Source organism: Melanostigma gelatinosum (assembly GCF_949748355.1).
Source record: "Melanostigma gelatinosum genome assembly, chromosome: 8".
In the NCBI taxonomy this organism is placed as follows: Eukaryota; Metazoa; Chordata; class Actinopteri; order Perciformes; family Zoarcidae; genus Melanostigma; species Melanostigma gelatinosum.
Window position 1 is genome coordinate 19,014,466 of NC_136641.1, and position 24,263 is coordinate 19,038,728.

Consider the following 24,263-nt stretch of genomic DNA (forward strand, 5'->3'; position numbering starts at 1 on the left):
GCAAGATCAAGGGGAGAAGTGGTGGCGTGATGACGCTGTATGGTTTGACTCGGTTTCACCACGTGAGGCCCTCATTAAGGGGAATGGCTCCCAGTCGCACAGAGCAGGGATGATTGCACAAGACGTAACCCCACCACGACCGTGTCCTGTGTGTCTGTGAGAAATCAACCTCCCAGCCGAGTCCAATCTATTGCCGGGGTGACGTCGCTGCCAAAACCACACGTTGCTCTGTCATATATACCTGGTGAAACAATTGTTTCTGGCCAAATGCAGACATCTGCTTTTTTTCCCCAAAGTCTGTTCTGAAATCGAATTCATCTCCTCTGATGGTATTTATGCTGATACATATTACACACATAAATGAACTGTGTAATGGCGGTTAAATGTACAACATTGGGAGAAAGCCCTTGTTATTTCTGTAGTCCACAGTTATTAACTTACATGCAGTGAAAGAAAGAATGGCAGACAACAAAGAGAAGAGACGGAGAACTGCAGAGATGGAAAATGAAGACGACAATGAAGATCAAAGTATAAAAATGGCTAATGAGGGTTTGAAGAAGCCTCTCCTCATTTTCATATCCGCCATCTGATCTCTCTTTCCCTGTTTTCTTCATCTTGTCTTCACTCTAATATGTCACAGGTCCTCTGATCGGGTCTTAACAAGCAATCAGCTGCACATTTATTTGAGAGAGAGAATAGGCAAGGTAGTAATACAAACGGGTGCAGAGCACATGTACCAGACACGTTTTGTGTGATTTAAAGCAACAGTGTATGCATAGTTTCTGTAAATTCACAATATTTGGAATAAGCTTAACCTCATCCTGAAAAAAAAGCGTTTTTTATTATTAGATTTATGCTTTTATTAATAATGTTTTAACTGTTCAAAGAGCTGATTATATGGGACAATTATTCAATTAGTGAGACTGGTATTTTATTTTTTCACTTTCAAACTAACCCTAGTGGTGGACTTACTCATTCTATTTCTATGCTGAGCATCCACCGGGTAGTGGCCGTGCCTTAAGGCTCGACAACTGAGGAATTTCATGATGTACATTTAGTCTATGCCGGTCACTTTTGTCATCAAAACTGTTGATATTTTCAGAAATTTATTTTTTATTTTAATATGGTAAAACAGCACACAGCTTGATCACAACAACCATTTTGACTAGATAAAAATCCTGGTAAAAAATTGGTTCTCGTACACTGCCTGACTGTGTTAAACCACTTTAGTCAAATGTAAAGTCGAAATTCACCTTAACACAGATTCAGGTAATGGACCCAAACTCATTATATTATACTGCTAAACCAGCCAGAGAGAAACAGATGGTGAGAGAGGAGAGGCAGAGAGAGGGTCAGGGGTAGACTCAAAGAATCAAGAAACGAATCCTCCCCCCTTCACTGAAGTCATGTTGGAGAGACCAAGACGACAGATAAATCGGACAGATATTAATGAAATATATTTCCAGAATAATTGATAAATAGTAAGCCATTTAGGCTAATGTTTTCACTTTGAATTTAATCAAAGGACTTGATTTCAGAACATATGATCATCATAAAACTTAACTATCATGCACAAGAGGGGGAAAAAGGCAATTGAAGATGAATATAAAGCACTGTACTTCTCATCACAGCTGGCTCCTCATTAGTATCACAGCTATAGTTTGATTCTCATTAACTGCACCCTCACTGAGGACGAGCAGATGTCTTATTTAATGGGAGACTTTTATGACATTTCAATACAGCAAGATGACGTTCAAAACCGAACTCACAGACACGCCCATACCTTGCTGGGAAAAGAAAAGACGACAACATATTCAGTGAGAGGATGTAATTAAAGCTAAATGGTAATCGTCTGAGTGACAAAGCAATGAGGGAGAGGTCTGATCATACGTTCTCAATGACACAAGTGTCATGGAATCTGCTGGTTTTTCTTATGGGGCCAACAAGGACGTTGACTGATTGTCATCTTCATTGCTCAGGTGATACTTTTTTTCTACAGTTGGTGTTAAAGTCAATCTCATTTTATAATCATTCATCATCAAGTGACAGTTAAGGATAAATGGGACAATCATTAAGTGCCTGGTGCTTTCAGGAGCTCACTAAAATAAGAAAAAGGAGCCACAGGACACAGAATGTGATTGAGATGCCCAACTATATACTTTCGAATTTGCACTATCTTGCTTTGGCCAAATCTGCAAGACCTTCTCTGTAAAAACGGCTGCATCAGGTCACTTGGACTTTATTTAAATTACACAGCAGTTGATTATGATTAGAAAATGGTCCCACATGTTAGACTTTATCGGCAATCCTCTATGACTGTACCACCTGGCTTAGACGTGACCACTATATTACCCTAACTCCTATAAACTGGGGCAACTAACCCTTTTCCACCCTATTCTGGCACCAATGCAATTACATCCACCTAAATACAAAGTGAACTAACTCTTCAGGGTACATACTACATAGTCATGCTGCACAAGTATCTAGAGTACCTGCCAATCACCTCAGACATAACTTCAGACTGCAGGACACTGTTTATCAAGGGAAATGGGAAATGGACTTGTACTTGTATAATGCTTTGCTGGTCTTCCGATCACTCAAAGTGCTTTAACACTAAATGTCATTATTCACCTATTCCCACCTATTCACTCAGACGTTGGCAGGGGCTACCATGCAAGGTGCCACCTGTCCATCAGGACTCTAACTAAACATTCATACCACATCTCGCCACGCGTTGACTGGACAAGTGGAGCCGGGGGTGGAACTGCCGATCATCTGATTGAAGGACAACCCTGCTCTACCTCTGAGTCACAGTCGCCCTGATGGCACAACCTTGAAGGAGTGAGAGCTGTCCTGAATATCCAGTGTTTTTAGAAGGAGTTGCTATTCTTTTGAGTTGAGGAGCGGGTTTCACCGACTGGTCTAAGCCTGGCTCTGACTGCCAACTCAGTGTTAAGACCAGAATTTAGAAAGAACTTGTCCAGCCCGCTCTCAATAAATGGCATATGAATCACACAACAATTTTGAAGTAGTTTTGCATGCAATAAGAACGTATTTCTTTCCATGTGTTTAATAATTTACCCTGCACAATGTCATCAAAGTGTCAAAGATTTAATAATGTATATATAATGGCCATATTATGTATGTAGGCACTTTGATGAGGCTGTTAATTTGAACATTAACTACAATGAAGTGGATTGGAATTAAATTATGAATAAAGAGAGAGGGCCAAATGGGAGAAAGTCAGAAGGAAGAGCTACAGGGAGGGCTAAAGAGTGTGCATGCCCCGAAAATATGCAGATGAGTGTGTCTGTGTCATAAATACAGAAGTTATGCGACAACCAGCTATATCGGGGTGTCTATTACACACACGCACAGACACTCAGTTCTCAGTACGACAGATTAATTTGCAGTGCAGAGTAATGGCCTCATAATTCACTGTGGTCATTATCATGGAGGAAGGCACAGTCATTAGCCTGTGACACACACACACACACACACACACACAAAACCCTGTACTTATATACTTGTGAGAACAACCTCAACCATTACCCTGACCAAAACCTAACTCTAACCTGAACCTTAAAAGCGAGTCTGAACCCTCAAACAGGCCTCTAAAGATACATCTGAAGGCGAGTACAGGCTGAATTGACTCACTGTTCAAAATAAGTTATCACTCTCGAGGTCTAATTGGTCCTCACAAAGAACTGGTCGATGTTCAAGTACACACAACGACACACACATTCCATCAATCTAGCTGCAGAGTTTTCAAGTCACAGGGTCAAGGACTAGCAGATATAACATAATAGATATACCGCTCTCTCTCTCTCGCTCTCTCTCTCGCTCTCTCTCTCGCTCTCTGTCAAAGATTCCCATATATGAGATGACAGCTCTTCTTTCTAACACACATATGATCTAGCCAGCAGTCTGTTTGACTCACACTTACTTTGTGCATTGTTACATAAAGGGCACGCTGCCTCGAGGATTTAAATAGTTTGGTGCGGAATTTTGAAATATGGACATAATTACACTGGGCTGCCATACAAAAACTGGAGTCTTCTAGATAGTTTAACAATACTATGGTTTATACTATGGCCGCAGGTTTGAATTATTTAGACATGTCTTCTAAGAAATCATGTATCCCAGTAGCTGTTGCTATGGAGATGAGGCAGGCCAGAAGATCAGAGCTCCAAGAAGTACAGAATGCTGCATCGCTGCTGAATTCACACAGACATACACCAGCCAGCAGTCCTCATCCAACCCCTCTGGCTTTACACATTAACCCATCTTGCAACTTTCAAATTTTTGTTCCCAAGGAGCAATTGGTTGGACAGTAAGGCATAGTACAATACACGAAAGAACAAAGACATACAGTACAGGTGTAGGACAGGTGACCTGAATACTAATGGGCTAGAAGTCGAACAACATTGGTAATAACATCAACAAAAAAGTCAGATAAAATGAATAGCGGCAGAGTGTGACCGTATGAATACACAGGGAGAGTAAAGTGCATAGTGACCTGACATGTTGAATAAATGATGAATTAGCAATGTTAATGTTTACTGGGGACATAGTCAACATAGTTTGACCGGCAACCTCATGTCAATGTGACTCCACGGGTCCCGACCAAGTGTTAGTATGTTAAGAGTTGTTATGAAAACGAGTTGGTATGCAGTACCGAGAAGAGGGGACAGCAGCTGCTCACCAAAACCCACATCCAACAACGTGTCAGGATCGCATTTCAAACCAGAAAACATCATGAACATGAACACACCAAAGTTGGAAGAATGACTTTCGAACTTCGGAAATGAGACCATCCAAGGTGGACATGAATGCACCATTGTCTGCGCCGTCCTAGCATGAATGGCTTTATTGTTGTTCCAGTGTCAGTGTGTTTGTGCCTATAGCACAAACCAACAGGTTTTTATGTGCCTGCTGCTTTTTCCAAAATAGTTTCGTTAGCTTACTGAAAAACATCAACTTCTGCTTCAGCTGACTCGAATGCTGGGGGTTCTTGGCGATCGTTTCTTACAAAAATCTCCCAAGTAAGATGGGGAAAAAAATAAATGATACAATAAGATCATGATGTTTCGTGACATTCAGTGTCATTCCAACAACAGAGACAGCAGGTCAAACAAGCTATGTCCCTTTTGAATTATTAAAAAAACTACTTAAGTACAGTGACGAAGTATTTCTACTTCGTTACTACACCACTGCTAACGAGTAGTAACTACCTTAATAACTCATGAATTGATCATGAATTGCAGTATTAATATGCGTTTATAAAGCATATATTAACATAGTCCCTAAGCATTATATATATATAAATGCATGAATAATGTACATCTAAATAAGTTATTAATCATTTACTAACACTTTATAAATGATCTTATTAATCATCTACAACTCCTTAATAATTGGTTTGTAAAATATATAATACTTCATTTACAAATGGGGAATCCATCATTTATAAAGTATGAAAACACAATAATGAAACACATAATAGACGGGCTTATTAATCAAGAATGAAACCTTTATAACTGTTGTTATGAACTGCATACTAATGAATTATGAATGTAGGAACAATGCTTTATAAATGATGAATTAAGTGTTTACTCATACTTAACTAATGCTTCATAGTGTGTAGTTATTATAAAGTGCTACCAGTGTTTCTTATTTCTTTCTACACAATACAAGCATCTAAAAATGTTTAATTCATGTGTTTAGGGATGCGTGAAGCTGGGGTAGGGGGGGGGGGAATGATATGAAGCGATGAAGGTAAGGGTGGTACTACCAGCACAAACTTTCATCTACTTTCACCCCTAAGAATACAAAATGTTAAATAATAAACGATGTACCCTTGTTTATTTCGTCATTATTTTTTTTAACCACACCTGAAAGTGTATCAGCAGTCAGTGACATGTACATGTGCAGAAGCAGCATTTACCAATTCGATAAGAATCAAGAAGTGATGTTGCAGAGAAGCCTGTGCGACGGATCAAGGAACAAACTAATGAATAAACCGATTTCATCAGGAGGATCATAATGGCTCTCAGTGAATGCAGATTATACACACATGCACACACACACACACACACATATTCTGTTTAGTAAAGGGAACTATAGAAGAGATAAAAAAAATATGAGAGGATATCAGATAATGTGACACTGGATGCACCCTATCTCTTTCATCTCATATCTATTTTTCACTTTGCCCTTTATTTGTCTCTCCTCTCTGTTTATTGACCTCTCTATTTTTGCCTCTGTTCCCATCTACATCAATATATTATATTTCAGTTAACCAGCAGATAGCAGCCCGAAGGAAAGTACACAATTTATAACTCTTTCTGCTAGTTTTTGCTTGCTAGCTGTTACCGTGTGATCAATGAGGCTGTAAGAGGAGGAGAGCTCACTGCGTCATATCGCGTCAAATCATTTATAGGTTAAACACGTGCAGTAAAACCTGGTCTGCACTTACCAAAAGGCTCAACAGCTGGTGCATGATAACCAAACTGAGGAGGCTTGATTTGTTTCACTAAGGCTTCTACGGTTGTCCTTAGGTCGGAATACATTTTATACGAAAAATAAATATAGAGGAACGCAGACCGTGTCATTAAATTACTCTCATTTTTTATTTATATTCATGCGTACCCAGAGAGCACCTGAGCGGACTTAATCCCTTTATTTCTTCAACGTCTGCTTCAACCCTCCAACATTGCAGCTCCAGTTACACTACACACGTGTCATTCCCAGGCAGCAGTTTAAAACAATTATTGTTTCAGCATTTTTCCAGCAGGATGTAAATTTTCCGATTGCAAAAATAAGTGAAATTGTAAGGAAGTTTATGAGAAAAATGACAATACTTCTTCAATACAGAATGATGTTCATTTGGTAAATTGTTGTTGAATTTTGAGTATAGCTGATAAAGCAAGGTACACATTAGGGCGGGCACCCTTGTGATTGACAGGTTTGCTAACACGGCGTTGTCTGGTCTTGGTGTTATGTATTTTTTGAGTCTTAGATCTTCAACCAGTGTGTTTTCAGTTCATGAAAGTTAATATTGTAACATTTGTTCACCTAAAAAGATCAGATTATCACAGGCTCTCTCCCCCTTCCCTGACTATCACTGTCAAATAAAGGCAAAAAAGCTAAAACAATATTCTAAAAAAGAAAAAGAGAGAGAAAGAATGTGCTCCACAGCAGATGGTCAAATCTGACACAAACTGACTTTGTTACTGAAAGTCTGGTCATGTTTCCAAGATTATAATCAAACAGCTGAGTTTGGAAATACCTTTCTATTTTGTTTACACCATAGAGCAGCGAATACAAGACACACACACTAAAGGCCTTGGTGACATGCATATAAACAATGAGTTAACATGAATTAATTCATGTTATTATTTTCTGATAATGAGCAAACCAGGAAGAAAATGACAGATCTTCTACATAATGACATCTTCTGTATCCTCCATCTATTTTCCTAAATACAGTTGACAGTATGTTTACCTCCTTTGTAGCACATTCTACTTGGTTGTATATTTTCATGACAAAAAACAGCAATATTCTGATTTTGTTTTGACAACTTAGCCAATCAGTATAGAGCCCTTTGGTGTGCTGTCCAGTGCTCTCCAGGGACAATACATATTTACTTGACATCCTTCTTCTGTGCCTATTTCCCTTCCCTCTCTGTGTATTCTTTCCAATCCCTGCTTCATTCTTCTTCTTTTCTTCAATCCTTAGTTCTCCCTTCACCACATTCAAAATCCAAAGTCGGATCAGTCAAGAACCAACATGGCATTGATATTACGTGTTCTGTAATAATGTATTTTTATTCACACTTTTTATTTATTTGCAGGAATCAAACATGATAGACTTGACAGACCTTTTTGGCATCCAGTGTCCCCCTGATTTGTATTTTGTCCTCAAACCCACTAAATGAAAGCTCTCAGAAAAAGAATGCACACAACACTCAGCCATTCAGAGCGCTGTCATAGTTAGACACTTCTCATGTCATTTTTAATTGTAAAAGCACATCATGCTTGTCAAAACACTCCTCCACAGCTTTAATTTGGAGGCAATATTTAAATAAATCTCCTTGACAATTTAACAATACTATAAAGAAGATTTATGTTATGGCCAGGTTTGAGTTATTTCAGTGTTTTATCTAAGAAAGCATGTCTAACAGCAACCATTTGAACGGAGAAGAAGCAGGCCAGAAGATCAGAGCTGTAAAAAATAAAGTTGCTCGTTACTTTTTTGATTACTTGTTTAGGCTGGGTTGCAAATACAACTATTCATTAAAACTAAAATGTGTTATAATCAAAGTTTAGCAAAACTATAAATGAGTAAATTTACTTACTAGTTTATGTTTGGCTTTTTATCAATGGGCCCATATGTTTGCTGAGGCAGTTGCTCATCGTTTGTACTGATTATTCAACAAGAAGTGTTTCATCATGAAAGTGCTCCAACTATCATTCACCTTACATGGTCTACAGCAGCAGCAGATTCCTCTGAGCCTGTTCGTTCCAATGCCTGTTGGTTCAGTTGGATGACACCTTAGATTTTCACAATTTGTGTTCCTTTTTTTTAACTGCCTGATTTTTTTTTGTTTTTTTGCTCCAAGGAATGATGACATCATTAGGCCTCAGTATCAGCCCTGATAACTCAACTCAGAACTGATGCTAAGGCCCGACGATGTCCTAAAACGTACGACGTGGATCGGTCTGTTGTTATGGAAACAGGCCCCTTACAAAAATTCTTCCCTGCAGTTTTTTCCCTCTCAAAAAAAACCAGGAAACCCTGCTCCGTGTAGACACAGCTTCATCCTGCCATCCTCTCTTCTCTCTGTCTCAAGGCTGCTCTCTGCTCAATTTAGCATGATGCTTATCTTTCCCTGTGGTCCACCTGCTCTTTCTTTGGGCCTGTAGCACTAAACAGATGCTTGTAGAAATCCCTGCTCTTAGCTGTTGCTACGAGCCAAAAACACGGCTGCACTGCGGTGCTCTGCTGCTGGAAGTTAAAACTCTTCTTCCTCTACTGTCCTCTGACAGCACTCGACACGGGAAACACGCTAAGCTTGCAGCGCTGTCAAAGCACGAGGGCATGTCTGGGAAAACAAAAAGCAAAAAGATGCTGTGAGAGAAGTTTCTCTACAGACATGCAACCTCAATTAATGCTGCTTGATTGCTTTTCCTCCGTGCCTTTTGTCGCTTGTTATTGTTTACAAGGAAGAGTTGGATTGGACAGCTGCTGTCAGCCCCAATTGGTTACCATCTGTCACCAACCCTGCTATTTAAACAAAGATTTATGGATGATCCATGAAGAATAGCAATTTTTTCTTCTTCTTCCCTTCCAAAAGACACCTTAACTTTGATTTTCAAGTTTTTTGCTGACGAAAAACTCGAGCTACACACAGTGTGTGTGTCTACATTTGCATATATTGGTTGCAAATTGTTGTTTGTTTTACTGAGTTTCGTTGCTAAAACCCCTTTCTAATTTTTCTTTTTTTTAACGAGTGACCTGGTTTAAACTGTATTACCAAGCATCAAAAAGCTGCTGCTGCCAGAGGACGGCGTTCAGGTCATTTTACAGTCAACAAGATCCTCTGACTCAGATTATTCCCACTGATAGAAAGTGAATGGAGAGAAAATGCAAAACAGCTGCTGACGATGCTGTATGGATGAGCTAGAATCCCTTGTTGAAATAGCAATGAATGTTTAATGGTTTGGATATTTTCAAGTCTGTCAAAACACACACAAGACAAATGTACCTTGAGAGTTACGGGCTGCTGTTATTATTCCTCCAGTCCATTCTGGCCCTGAAGTCATCCCTTCTCCACATTAGTACAGTGTAAAAGATTGGGGACATAATCCACAGAATGATTTCAAAAGTTCAGACAAGCTAAACGTTAGGCTTCAGCTGTCTCAGTCACATTTCAATCCATCTCCATCTCTGTTTGGGGCCCGATATCAAAGTGAACCACCCACTGGACAAATCCCAGAGTTCCTCCGTGTCTTTGCCAAACTTCTCTTTGTTCTGCTCTCTAAAATTGCCGGCCTCCCACTGTCCCTGCTTCGCTCTGTCACACCTGACATGTGAACAGCACAAGCCTGTGCCTGTCTTTTGGTCTCTCATCCATAGCTCCACCAAGAGGGAGACATTTTACAGTAACTTATTAATTACGGTGTGAATTTGTTTTGTGGGTTGAATGTCACATAATTCCATCTGGCTTAAAGAGTGACTATTGTCTCAGCTGTAACTGTGAAGAATTGCAGAGAAATAAAAAAAAAAACAGTTCAAAAAAAGGTTGCAGCAGGGATATCACCTTTTTTTATTACACTCATTCCTGTTCCTTGTCAACACCTGGGGCCTACATTATCCACAATGCAATTCTGAGGTGTTACGCTAGCAGTAGCTAATGTACCCTCCAACCAGTTTTGCCTATTTATTAGGGGTGTAACGGTACGCGTATTCGTATTGAACCGTTCAGTACGAGGCTCACGGTTCGGTACGCATGACGAACCAAATACGTTTGGAAAAAATAAAAAATAAATAAAATTTAATTTTTTTTAAACCTTTATTTAACCAGGTAGTCCCATTGAGATTAAAAATCTCTTTTGCAAGATGTAAGTAACAATACAAGATGTAAGCAAGATGTAAGTAACAATGCTACATCACATTAAGGAGCAGTTTTTGTTTTTCATGCTTATGTGTTGCTAAGAAGACACCCCAGAAGATGGGTCACTCAGGTATAGTTCCATCATTGTTCAAAGTCAAAGAATAACTTTATGATGTTAGTTTTAATGAATAAATATATTTTAAAATCAAGTACATTTCTCTGGCATTTATAGTTTTCAACTGTACCGAAACATACCGAACCGTGGCTCCACTGTATCGTACCGAACCGTGGATTTTGTGAACCGTTACATCCCTAATATTTATGTAAAAAGAAAAATTATTATGTGCACACAGTAGTAGTAGATTGTGAGTGTGTGGGCTTGTGTTTGTGTGGGTTAAATGTCACCTCTTCCCATCTGCCTCAAAAGAATGACTCAGACTTTTCTTAGCTGTGATTATTTCTGAATAAAAACTGCGTCCAAATGGCACATCTGGTGCACAGTGAAAGCTGACTTCATCTCATTTTCTTTCTCTCTGCTGACTCTCTACATGAATAAGAGAGTTGGTTGGGCAGTCTACTGTTTTGGCACTTGGGCTCCTGAATACATACCTCCTGGATAAGATGTAAGTCCATCCAAGGTAATTACCCACAACCCATCACTTTAATACCGAATACTTGAGTCCCATTGAGTCCCATTCTTTAAGTCTTTGTGATAATTGGATATCTTTAAATTCAGAGCTCTCTGTTGATGCTCAGACCTGCACTGAGTCAGAGATAATTATCAAAGGGTGTCAAGCTCTTTAATTAAGGTGCCTCTGAAAACCAGTGTCACTTACCTGGGGAGTGATGTATACATATTGTACATACATATCTTCAGATTTAATATTTGCTTTAAAGTTTGTGATTCAATTACATGTTTTTAATACAGTGCTAATCAGATGTCAGCAATCCACAGCTTTACTCATTGAATTACAGATTCATATCGTGGTATATGTGTTGAACCATCTTAAATACATTTCATTTTTGTTAGCATAATGAAAAACAATACACAAGGAAAAAAAAACATGATCAACTTCAAGATCAAGTGTTGGGCAGCCAATACACAGACATTTTTTATAAAAACTTTGTTTATGGATAGAAAGCTTCTGACCAAAAGGGTGGACACAGTTTGCACAGCTCAAATCTAGTCGCTAGCATTTGTGAATATTTGAGATTTAAATTGGCAGAATATGCAGAGAAGGCTGAGTGATATGTTGTTATTTCGCCTCCACCTGCTTTACATGAGGAAGCTGCTTCCTTCTGACACCCTTGACAAGGGCAAGTTGTCGAGGGCAGCCATCTTCACTGTGGGCAATGGCTGAGAGCTGTCATTGTTAAGCAGGAAAGCCAGTTGACTAAATACCTGTGTGTGTGTGTGTGTGTGTGTGTGTGTGTGTGTGTGTGTGTGTGTGTGTGTGTGTTTTCAGAAGTGTGTCAATGCTGAGGTTTTTTTTAATGCAATTTAGCTTGTGTTGTTTCTGGTTTGAAGATTCTTTTTTCGGGCTTTTATTGCCTTTAATGCAAGCAGCTGTAAAATAACAGAAATGGAGGGAGCGAAAGAGAGAGCGGATGACACGCAGCAAAAGGCTGCGGTTTGGAGTTAAACCCCGGCCGCTGCTAAGGTCGCCCCGGTGAGTGAAATGTTGTGTGTGAGTATATGTGGGTGGGAATGCTAAAGAGGTGGAGACAGAAGGAGTGATTCCCATTATGTGTGCTTATACGTCTATCTACAGAACTCCATGTAGATGTCAGAGTGAGAACAGGTCTAACAAGGATAGTAATTATCTACAACGATGGAGGTAATATGGAGACAGCATTCTAACACAAAAACACACACACACACACACTAGCTCACATTTCTAACATATAATTATTTTCTCTCCACTTCAGGTCCAAGTGCTTGCTTCTGCTTCTCAAGCAAAAACACACGTAGCTATTAAATGGACAGCTTCTAAATAACGCCGCCATTAGTCTCCAGTTTGAAAAGAAGACACACACACACACACACACACACACTGTACACACCTATTCAGTGTGTATAGTGTTTTGGTTTAACATGACATACATGAGCAGACAGCAGCTGTCCACCAGGCCAACCATGAGTGCACACAAATACACTGACTCAAACAACATCCAGATGTTCGCCTACGCTTTTTTCAAATCAAATCCACAGGGAATATTTGCAAACACACACACACACACACAGACAGAAGACACGTATCTACTCAACAGGGCATGTGTATACACAAACAGGTAGACACATGCTGAGGGTGGCTTGTGTGTTTTAAAAGATCACCTTGAGTGGTCGCAAACTTACTTTGTAGGAGCCAGATACCTTCTCATGCTGCAACTAATGTTTTTTTCTTAATCAATGGTTTTGGCTTTTGAAACCTTAACGGTCGAGTGTGTCGGATTTAGGATGATCTATAAGCAAAAAAACGGAATATTGTATTGAATAATAACCAGGAACTAAGTATCGTTGTGTTCAGTAAAGTTAAAATGAGCCGTTCATATAGAGAGTGGGTCCACAGTATTGCACCACCGTTTTTTAAAAGATTTTTGGGGTTTTCTCTGCCTTTAATTGCTTTTATTAGAATAATTGAAGAAAGACAGAAAAGGGGGATGATTCAGTTGGTTGCTTTATGGTACCACACCGCTAGATGCCATAAAGTCCGACACACTGTCCCTTTAAAGCAATGCAAGGCTTCAAACGGTTGCATATGCGACCCTTTTTTGTGAGCGTGCGTGTTGAAATTGTATGTGCTCGCATTTATATGAGTGCATGATGAATGAATGAATGAATGAATGAACTTGTTGAACAGGCGAATGTTTCAAGAATGTTGTGGACGCTAGTGTCAGGTTTAAACAGGTTTAATTTTTGCGCATGTAGAAATTCATCTTCTCCTTACCTTATGATGACATACATGACCAGGAAGTTTCCCACCAGGCCGATGACACAGACAATCATGTAGACGACCACGATGGTGACCTTCACGCCTGTTGGCAGTAAGGCTTCGGTCTCATTGTAGTAGGTACCATTGAAGTCGTTGTAGAGCTGCAGGTGGCCCAGCTCAGCAAGGAGGAAGTCGTCGGGGTACTCCATCTCTGACCGAGGACGTTTTAAACCCACCTGGTGGAAGGAAGCAGTGTGGTGTCACATGTAGTGTCATAATAAAGCTAGTGTAAACAATGAGGCCATAATGACTCACTTTTTATTGTAAATTTGAACCAGCATTTAATTGTGAGTATAAATTAAAGAGTAACTTAACACTGCATGATATCAAGTGGTTTAACTTCTCACATTGCTGCAGTGATGAACAGGTGTACTATTAGCCCCTGAGACATTACTGGTAGATGTTGAGGATGCAATTGCGATCACACCCATATGTGATGCTGGGTGTGGTCAGAGGTTTTAGAAACAGTCTTGGAATTTTCAACACTGTTCAAATGCAGCTGCTAGACTTTTAACTGGAACAAAGAAAAAACACATCACGCCAGTTGTTGCTCACCTCCATTGGTTGTACTGGTTGATGTCTGTGTTCTTAGTTCTTTACAGAATTCACTCATGAATAATATTTATTTTATTTACATTTTAGATATGTTTCCAGTGAGATATTAATGACTTTTAAAAGTGACGTTGCTGTCGTAAACATAATTCTTGCTGCTCTTGAAACATTAATTACATTTCAAATATAAATCCTCTTCTCAATTTATTAATAAGAAATTATTTACTGATGAAAAACAACCAATAAGAGTGTCGATATAGAACTAAACCTTTCAGGAGTATCGATAAGAGTCGTAGTATCGATACAATCCTAAAGATACCGATCGCTAGACAAGACGCGGGGTGTCTGATGCTTTCATTGGGACTGCTGCGCTTTTCCCCCCATTCCAATGGCCTCTTTATTCACAATACTCGCCAACAAATTATATTGTGAAAGTATCTCTCAAATAGTCCTTTCTGTCTACGTCTCACTGATATTTCAGAACTATTATTCCTTTGGAATATACCTCACTGATATTGTTGAAAAGGCCATATTGGCATGCCAAGTGCGAAAGCTTGACGGGCCAAGCAACAGTTACCAAAGGGGGAGGGGCTTAGCAAAGGATCGATTGTTATGGTTGCTTGAACTTCTCACCTTGCTGCAGTGATGCACAGTGTACTATTGGGTCCCGGGACATCACTATTGGGTGTGCTGCTCTCTTTAAAAACAGAGTGGAGGAAACTAGCGAGCCATCACAATGTCATGAATCAAAGTGTTATTTTAATGATACAACTAAATTATTAATAACGGTGAAGCTCCAACATATTACCAATGTGTTTGTGATATTATTGTGGTTCAGTGGTTAAGGTCATAGAAAGGATCATCTTCATGGTTTCGAGAAATCAACACTAACTTCACTGCTGCCTGCTTGGCTAATGTAAATAAAGGTTGCTGTATTCAGTGGTAGGGTGGATGAATGAAAGGAAAAGAACAGACAAAAGGGGAGAGGAGGGGCTAGAGAGAATAGAGTAAAGAAGAGAGGGTAAAAAGGGTATGAAATATGAACAGGAAAAAAAAGGATGATGTCGGAAAGCACAAAAAGACAGTAAGGGAGCAAGGAAGATGCTTGACGAGCACGGAAATGAAGTAAAAGAGATGGCAAAGAGTGATAAGATGGTAGACGGTAAGGTAGAAAAGAAGTCGAGGGATTTAGGAAACTGAAAGAATGAGTACTACAGCAAAAAAGGAGGAGAGGAGCTGGCAGCATCAAATTTGCTATTCATGCACTGCCCCTTGAGGAATATGTTAACGCCAAGATGTATGAGAGAGAGAGACTTATGGAAAGAATGAGGGAGAGAGGGGGGGTGCCATCAATATTTATGGTTGTTGACGCAGTGGAGAGAGAGAGAGAGAGAGAGAGGCAATTATTCGAAAGCAAGACAAAAGATTATCTACCACCAACAAAAAACAGTTTCCTCCATTTAAAGGAGAGGTCTGTGTTGTACTCTTTTTTTCCAACAACCTCAACCAACAACACATTTCTTAATTTCTGACTGTGCGGCCGTAGGCTCTCAAGCCCATTGGTTCCTAAAACTGGTCACAAACACACGTCGTGTTTGAATCGAATCCTTTTGAATTGCTCCTCAAATGTCATTAGGTTTACCTTTCAAAGTATGCAAGTAGTTCAACGTTGGACAACGAACAACTCAAAGATGTTTAATTACCATTTTTTTGGCTGGGAAAGCAGAAGCACCACCTTTTTTTGCAACATAATTAATGTTCCCAACCTGAACCTACAAAACAGTAAATGAGCATAATAATTAATTAAATGCATAATTAAATACACAAGATACTCCAAAGAGTGAGGGTTATGATTTAGAAATATTCAACTGATTGGATCAAAATGTAGATTCTTCAATTGACATGAGGTTATCATGACACAGCTATTGTGAAGTGACACACAACTGTTGTTACAGAGGGATGTGTCTTATCCCTCACAAACAACCTTTGGCTTGACGCAGACAGCAACTGCAGGGAGCCAAACATTGCAATCTAGCTGTTCACGACAACTAGCTTAATCTGGTTTAATCTGCTGCCTTTGATGTAAAAAGGTAAGTGAGGAGATACAGAAGGTTTGATGAAAGATTTCCACTTAATAAGCTCGAAATGGTCCACTGTTTCGACCAATCAGAGTGAATTGGGAAACAGCCATCAATGGGCACAACATCCAATCTATTCATCCTGCTGAACAAATGTAATATGTGGGCGGCAATTCCTTTGCTGGTAGCTAGCAACACATGAACCAGGCTGCCTCCCTCTCTCCCTCCCTGCATGAATATTCATCAAACCAAAACAGCAAAGTAACTCTGCTGTGCTGCTGAATTTCCCCGGGGTTTATATGGGTTATATGTGCTCTAATATCTCTCTTTCATTATTTTCTCATCCTTCTATCTCTTCCTCATCTCTCCCTTCCCGTTGACACTTCTTTTTGCTTTCCTCCTTCCCTTCTCACATCCACATCTAAGACACAGTGTGTTTTGTTTTGCGGGTTTCATCTCTGCTGCAGCAGCAGTGTGTGTGTGTGCGCGTGTGTGTGTGAGAGCGTGGGTGTGTGTGTGTATGTGTCTGTGTGTGTTTTAGCTGCCTAAGCTTTGATGAATCAGCAGTTAAACTTGAGCCTGAAGTGTGGCCATGTAAGGCTGCAGTTGCAATTTGGGTGGGCCACTGTAGCATCTCTACCATGTGTGAGAGGACAAAGAAGCACTAATGAGACTGACGTATTACTGCGCAAGGTGCATGCAGGAAAGTAGAGCTACAGCAACTGCTCTGTGTTTGCTGACTGTAAAGAGGTTATTAAGTACTTTGAGTCATTATTTGTCCATCCAAACGTTGAGTTATAAGGGGAGACCCTACCGATGAATAGGGTAAAAAAAATGAATAGATATCAACTTCACCACAGCACGTACATTAAGGCAATTATCATGAATTCTGGAATTCTATAATTGTATGTGCTTATTTGCACACAATTGTAGAACAGAAATATAAACACTGAATGAAGCCAGCATACAAATCCTGTATGCTGCATACAAATGTTGTTCAAGTACAGTTTAATGTGGATATACCGGTTTTATTAACAGGCTTCTTTAATGTTATTCTTTTTATCCTGTTTTCTAGCTGCCGAACACATCAGTGTCCACATACGATTCACAACTTACTTTGCTGTTTGTTCTCTCCAAGGAGATAGAGTTGACTGCTGTGTTGTAATGATCTTTGTCAACAAATACCCTTTGTACGTGACCAGTTATTGTGTTTATGGTCTTTTTTTATGGGATTACAAGCAGGTCATTGGCTGGAAAATGTCACATCTCTGCCAGTACTACTCACAAATATACTTTTCATCTTTATTAAGCAGCGAGAGACCATGCTTCATGACTTCATCTATCTGCAGAGAGACAACAACACTGGAGACTTTAGACTTAGAAAACTTGAATGCCCCAAAGGGGAAATGTGTGGTACAGCACAGTAAACAATAAACATAATATATACAGACTTAAAACAAAGAACAGAGACAACAACAAAAGTCAATGATTGTGATCTTATATTAAATGAGACATTTTTGCACATCCCTAAAGCACAACCTCTATGAAAAGACAGAACAACACTCACAAACAAACTGAGCTGCCTGAATATGTGTCGAATGGTATATATTTGTTGTTCAAAGCTTGACATTCAAGCCAACATGGACATTAAGTCTTATTGAATTTACACACCGGGGGCTTTTTTTTCATGTGAATGCAAATACTACACCGTTGTAACTTTCTTGGGGGGGGGGGGGCAAAGGTCTATTTCACTGAGCTTTTGCACCTTGATTAAAGGCATCAAACAATCACATTGTACAGACGTGTTGAAATTGCAGAATTTATTGTACACCATCATGGACGCTCCAAGCCAAGAGAGCAAACTATATTACTCCTTTCAATCCTGACAAAGGCAGCACATACCAGATCCAAACCTTCTGTTCTTACCTTTCACAATAAAAGCAGATGCAGATCTGAGTCATGATCCTGGTTGTTAGCCCAGTAGCCCATTATTCAAACCTTTTATTGATAAAGTAGTGACTGTCGAGAATTTGCATCATTCATGGAATGAATAGTTTTGGTCTGACATATTTGCTTGTGAGCATTTCGTATTTCCGTGTTGATAATTCATCACGCCCCCGGTGTGTGAAGGACCTAAAAGCAGCTCAGAATTATAGAAAGTTGATTATCTTCAGATTTATGACGATGAGTAAAGACAGTGTGGTACCAAAGAAAGACATTTTATAATGGCATGCACAATAACATGTGTTTTATCTTGTTTACAAAAGTGATTTTTCTCCAGGGATACAATATTTTTCAAAATCATGTTTAATCGAAGTAAAGTTTGATGAAAGTTCAAAATTCCTTTGTCTTTTCTAGGCCTAGTTTGTTTTAAAGGAGGAAAACAAATATTAAATCATAAATTGGATGTGTTGTAGAGGAAGTCTGAGATTTTATGATTATGGCCAAAGTAGCTGTTGTGTTGGGATTGTTTGGTCAAATATCTATCCATATTTAATTTTAGTCAAACAAACTCAGTGACTAAAACTGTAACTTTAAGTTGGCTGCCTATGTTTGTTTTGTTTCCTACATTTCTTCTTTTAGGCCAAGACTTGCTTTTAATAAAGTTACTACAAACCTATGGAAGTCAAATGATGTACATTCTGTGCAAAAAGCTCAAAAACAAAATGAAGCACTATGGGGTCACATTTGTAATTTGGAGAACATGTGAGGAAAAAGTCATGAGCATATCAAATGTTTGAGGACAGAATTGAATTGTTTTACTAATTATGCGTGAAAATCCTTCCTTATGTGACATTCAAACTGCTAGCTCATCATTTATGTGCCTCACATGCAAAGTTCACCTGACATCAAAACGCCACTGGGTTTGACCTGGATGTCAATCTTTGTTCTGTTAGACCCCACCTTCTAAATCACGTCAGGTCATTTACTCCGGGTGGATACGTTGACTGTGAAATAAATTCAAGCCTGTTGATTAAGATAGCACCTCTTATTAAAACCTGTTAACCAAAACAAAATGCACTGATACAACTCAAACTCTCCAAATCTGTTGGAGAATTCTCCAAAACAACGCTGATCTGTGTGAGCGCTCACAGACCTGGCCTTGGATTGGTTTTCTGCAGTTTTGGCATCAACACACTTCCATACAGATCTGCTGCAACGTCTCTCAGTAGTAACACAAGATGCGCACACCCACTCATATGCACACGTATAGTAAAATCACAATGAGAAAGTGTTTCGAAAAAGCCCATGAACAAAGCCTCCACTACACATAAGACCCCCCAAATGCAACGCACATGTACACTCATACACAATTCATGAATCTCAATCGGAGCAGGTGTTCGAATTGTACACGCTTGAATGCAACAAACTTCCCATTTCTTCGCAATACAACCTGCTACTAAAACGCAAGATGAAGCGATTTGGTATTCAAACACGTTTAAACGTACCACACGCACGGCAAACGCATTAATGCGCAGATCCAACACTTCGAAAATACATGTACGTCACGCACGCGCCGCGCCAAGCGCCACCTATACAGTGTGTTATGGCAGCCTCTCAGCTCAACATAAACACAGTGACGGAGTGCAGATGGACAGAGCGCAGTGCGCACTGTTGTGATCCAGGGCACACACCCATATATGTACATATATGCACATAAAGGCTGCGTGCACGTGCATTGCATCTTCGTGGCAGGTTGTTCATTGTCTTACCTCTCTGGTGGCAACAGCTCCAGAGCTCCCCGCAGACCGCTCAGAGGACACAACGGTTTGGAAGTTGTTTGATTCCCCCCCCCCCCCCCCCCCCCCCTTGCGTTACTGGGCACTGTCTTATCAACCGTCTCTCTCTCTCTCTCGCTCTCTCGCACTCTCTCTCTCGCTCTTTCTTGGTTTGGGTTTGTTTTCTTTAAATTCGCAGTTTCCTCCCACTGTCATCAGGTAGTAAGCTGGTCGGTGTCAAAATCCAAAATCTCCGTCAGTCCGTCCAGGTTTTCACCGGGATGGCGAGGGGAGAGAGGAACAGCTTCACCTCCTGCTGGCAGGCAGACAGAGATCGAGAGGGGGAGAGAGGAAGAGAGGGAGGGGGAATAGAGAGGAGGGGTCTGCTGCGATAAAGATGCAGCCAGGCACTGCGCTTTGCTCTCTTCTTTTCATGACTGATTTCTCTCCCTCTCCCTCTCTCTCTCTCTCTCTCTCTCGGGCAGATCGATGAGGGGTCTCTAAACACCCCCCTCTCTTTTCTCCATCTCTGCCCTAGTAACCCATCTTGTATGTGCATTTGGGTATCAAACTGCTCTTTGAGTATGTGTGTGTGTGTGTGTGTGTGCGTGCATGCAGTGAGCAAGTTGTCGGCTACACTGTGTACGGTATGTTATATTTGGAAAAGACACTTTGCATGGAACAAGCTTATATTGACACGCTGTCCCTGCCACGTCCAAAACTGATGCTCGAGGTTCAAAGCTTAGTGCCACTGACTTTGAGTTGGGATGAGAATGTGTTGGCTGGAGAAGGAAACAGAAAACATACTGTAATGCTTGAACTTGTCAAACAGAATGAATATTCCCGTAACACAAGTGTGATGTGACTGTTCCTTAATACACAAAAGTTCTACCTGCTACACATAAACAGTTGATGGAAACAAGCTTAAGTAACAGAAATCAGGTCCTTATTGCTGGAACAATAAATAAGTTATTAACAGCTTGCAGGAGCTACTTCTTTGTTACTTAGGCTGCTGTTGAATAGTTGCTTTGGCTTGGGAAGGTTCCTAACGAAGTGAAATGACTCAGAAGTGTTTAAGTGGCAGCCATGATAAGAGCAGGTCTAATTCTCCAAATTCTATTTAAAAAAAAGGTGTTTTAGTACCGTACTTTCTTTCTTATCTCCATTAACATAGGGTACACTAGACCATCCTTTGAAGAAAAGGAAAGGCGATCCGTCGAGTTCGAGGCAAAGTGGTTCGTAAAAGACATACTTTTGTTTTTACAAAATAAATTAAAGTGTGAATGAATCGCCCTTGTTTGTAAAGGCCTTTAGACTCATCACCTGTCTGTACAAATATTACTTTCCTCATATAACAGTGTGCGATTGGCAGATGAGGCTGGATACAACAGTAAGTATTCATTTATTTTTTTGCGTGTGTGTGTTTTGAACATGCGTGATGTAAAGATAAGAATATCAGTCTAAAATATAAGTTGCACCCAGGGGCCCATATCACATGCTGCACTTTTCCTCATGCATTCATTTCGCTGCAATCATGTCATGTTTGAAACAAGTGAATCCCATTGCAACAAGTATATTTATGACAAAGAGCAGTTACCTTCTCTGAGTTATCTCCCCAAACTGAAATACATAAAGGATGTTTAGCCTACTACCAAAACACAACACATGACTGAAACCTGTTGTCACTCCAAACTGAATGACACAACAGCTAAATCTAACACCTAAAGTCTGTTTCCAGATGCTCTTAAAAGTTAGATTTTTTCCATTTTTAACTCAAAATCTTAAATTATGAGTGTGAATAATCCACAGATGTACCCTAAAACGTCAGCTATTTATATTGTGGTTAGTCAAGTCTTACACTTCATGACCCTCTCATGAATGGGATGATGCATCTCAAGGGGTTCATCCCGAAAAACGCAACATACAAATTCCACAACATTAAGTAGGCACGGTGTCTGTATGTCTTTACGTCTGTCTTCCAAGTTTACATCACTTGATGTATTTTTTTTGTCACGTTGCTTCACCAATAAAAATAAATAAATAATATATATATAAATATTATGAATGTCATTTTATGCTGTGTAAGACATATCTTGTAATGAAAAACAACTATGATTTATCATTTCATATCAAACAGCAATATAAGATGGGCAAACAAATATAAAACCAATCTATGGTAGAATGGTCACCAACTGGCTGGGATTCTCATACTGCTCCATTATTTCAAATTCTGGAGTTTTTAAAACATATTTGACATAAATCAACTTCAGATAGGTGCTTTATATTTCAATTTCTTTGCAAATCACGACCCATTTCATTTCAAAGTGTCCTTGTGACCGTGTCTCAGATCCATTGTTATCTCACCAGATCTTCTGATCTTCTATACAGTCAGTTCTTCGGACCTAACCTCAGCCAGTTTTCACTTAGGTACAGCTCTGTGGAACAGCTTTCCTACTTCACTTCACAGTCGCGCCTCATGTCTGATTTAAAAAGAACAATCTTAAACAACTTCTCTCTGATGAGTACAGTACTTTGTAAATGAGGTATGATACAATATATGAAAACCGCACAAATATTTCTTATTGCAATCCTTGTTTTTCTTTCTTCCTTAGTCTTTTCCATCTCTAGTATTTATTATTATTTTAATGTTAGGTTGGTTCCTTATACAAGCCCTCAGTTTTGTTTTTTTTAACTTACCAATGCATTTTCTTTGGCTATTGTATGTATCTTTTCTTTTGTTGTATTATGTGCACAACAACAAAGAAATAAGGGGCCGAACACCAAAACACAAGATTTTATATAAGAAGGAAGTCAGCCAAACACACACACACACACACACACACACACACACACACACACACACAAAGTTGTCATTTATTGTACCAAAGAAACACTAAAACAAAAATTGTTTTTTGAGTTTACTCTATAAAACTCCACTGAAGGTGCCTGAAAATAACTTTGCATCACATTACATTCTTTGTTTGTCACCACTTACTCACAGGACAAAGATAAATAACCAAACAAGAAAGTGAATCCGGGATGAGGTCAGCAGTGTTTTATCACTGTCACAGTGACGTAAATGTGGTAAGTCATATGTTGTTTTCAAGACCTTACCCGACCCAATTTGCCAAATTGCCGGTAATTAATTATTGTGTGTGGAACTACGTGTGTGTGTGTGTTTGTGTGTGTGTGAGAGAGAGAGTCTTAAATGATTTAGTAGCTGTAACTGTGACAGTTTGATGCCGGGTCAAGCAGTAATGTCAGGACTCCGCAGGGTTCTCTGCTGGGTTCACTTTCTGGCATCAGATTAAGTCATTTGAGTCCTTCAGTTCACAAAAACAAACAGGTTCTGGATGAGAAAAATTGCCCCTTCACTAAGTCCCTCCTGTTGAACACAATCATAGTGTAGCATTTGGCTGGCTGCCACTGTCCAACAGCTATCCGGTTCTGCTCCATAGACTCTAATGCAATAGTTTCATTTTTTTTTTTTTTTTTTTACATTTCAGGCTGCTTTTGTGAATTTCTGGTTAAATGTTGTGCCTGGGGAATAAGTAAAAGGTATTACCTTGGTCGTTACTTGGAGTGGTTAAAATGAGCTATATGTTTGTAAAACCTTATGTTTCTACGTAAAAAACAGTGGAGCTAACATTAACGAAGTACATTAGCACACCATTACTAGTGTTCTATGTATTTTACACACGCTACTGAAGGTGTTGTGGCAAAATGACGAGAAGAGACGGCGAACTGGAGTTTGCAACCAGCGGGTAGTGTTTTAATAAGATCAAGCCAACATCAACCAGTTCAGTATATTGAAACGACTCCCCTGTACTGCTTTTCACAGATCACTCTTATAGTCAAAATTCACGCCTCTTTTGCTGTGCTCACCTCTCAAGAATGTTGTTTGGTTGGTGCCCCCGTGTCTGCTCCTAATCTCTTCTTAAGAATGTTGTTTGATTGGCGCCCCTGTGTCTGCCCCTAATCTCTTCTCAAGAATGTTGTTTGGTACCAGAATATGTGTTACATAACACGTTATATTAACTGTTTGCTTGTGATATGAGGTTTTACGTCTCAAATGATTCTGGATATTTTGACATAAGAGGAACACTCGTGTTTACTGCAATCATGGAAGTTAAGATTGTAACAACAGTTGGATTCACAAGTTATATGATGGTTTTCTTCAACAAAGGTATACTGAATGTTTATGCATACTGTTTTTACTTTTTAATGATTGTAGCAATGCATGCCTGCTGCCTATATACAGGGATGGGTCAAATGCACAGACAAATTTCCCCCTTACCGGGAT

At 39.6% G+C, this 24,263-nt stretch overlaps 1 protein-coding gene across 1 annotated transcript in view; it reads right to left on the reverse strand.

The window, feature by feature from the left end:
• oprl1 (opiate receptor-like 1) overlaps positions 1 to 13,760 on the reverse strand; it is a gene marked incomplete at both ends in the record, with an annotated part of 37,349 nt that extends 23,589 nt beyond the window's left edge. Inside the window, one exon of the mRNA XM_079273826.1 lies at positions 13,567 to 13,760. Coding sequence (XP_079129952.1) covers positions 13,567 to 13,760 — 194 coding nt within the window. The remainder of the gene's footprint in view (positions 1 to 13,566) is intronic.
• Positions 13,761 to 24,263: the final 10,503 nt, after the last annotated feature.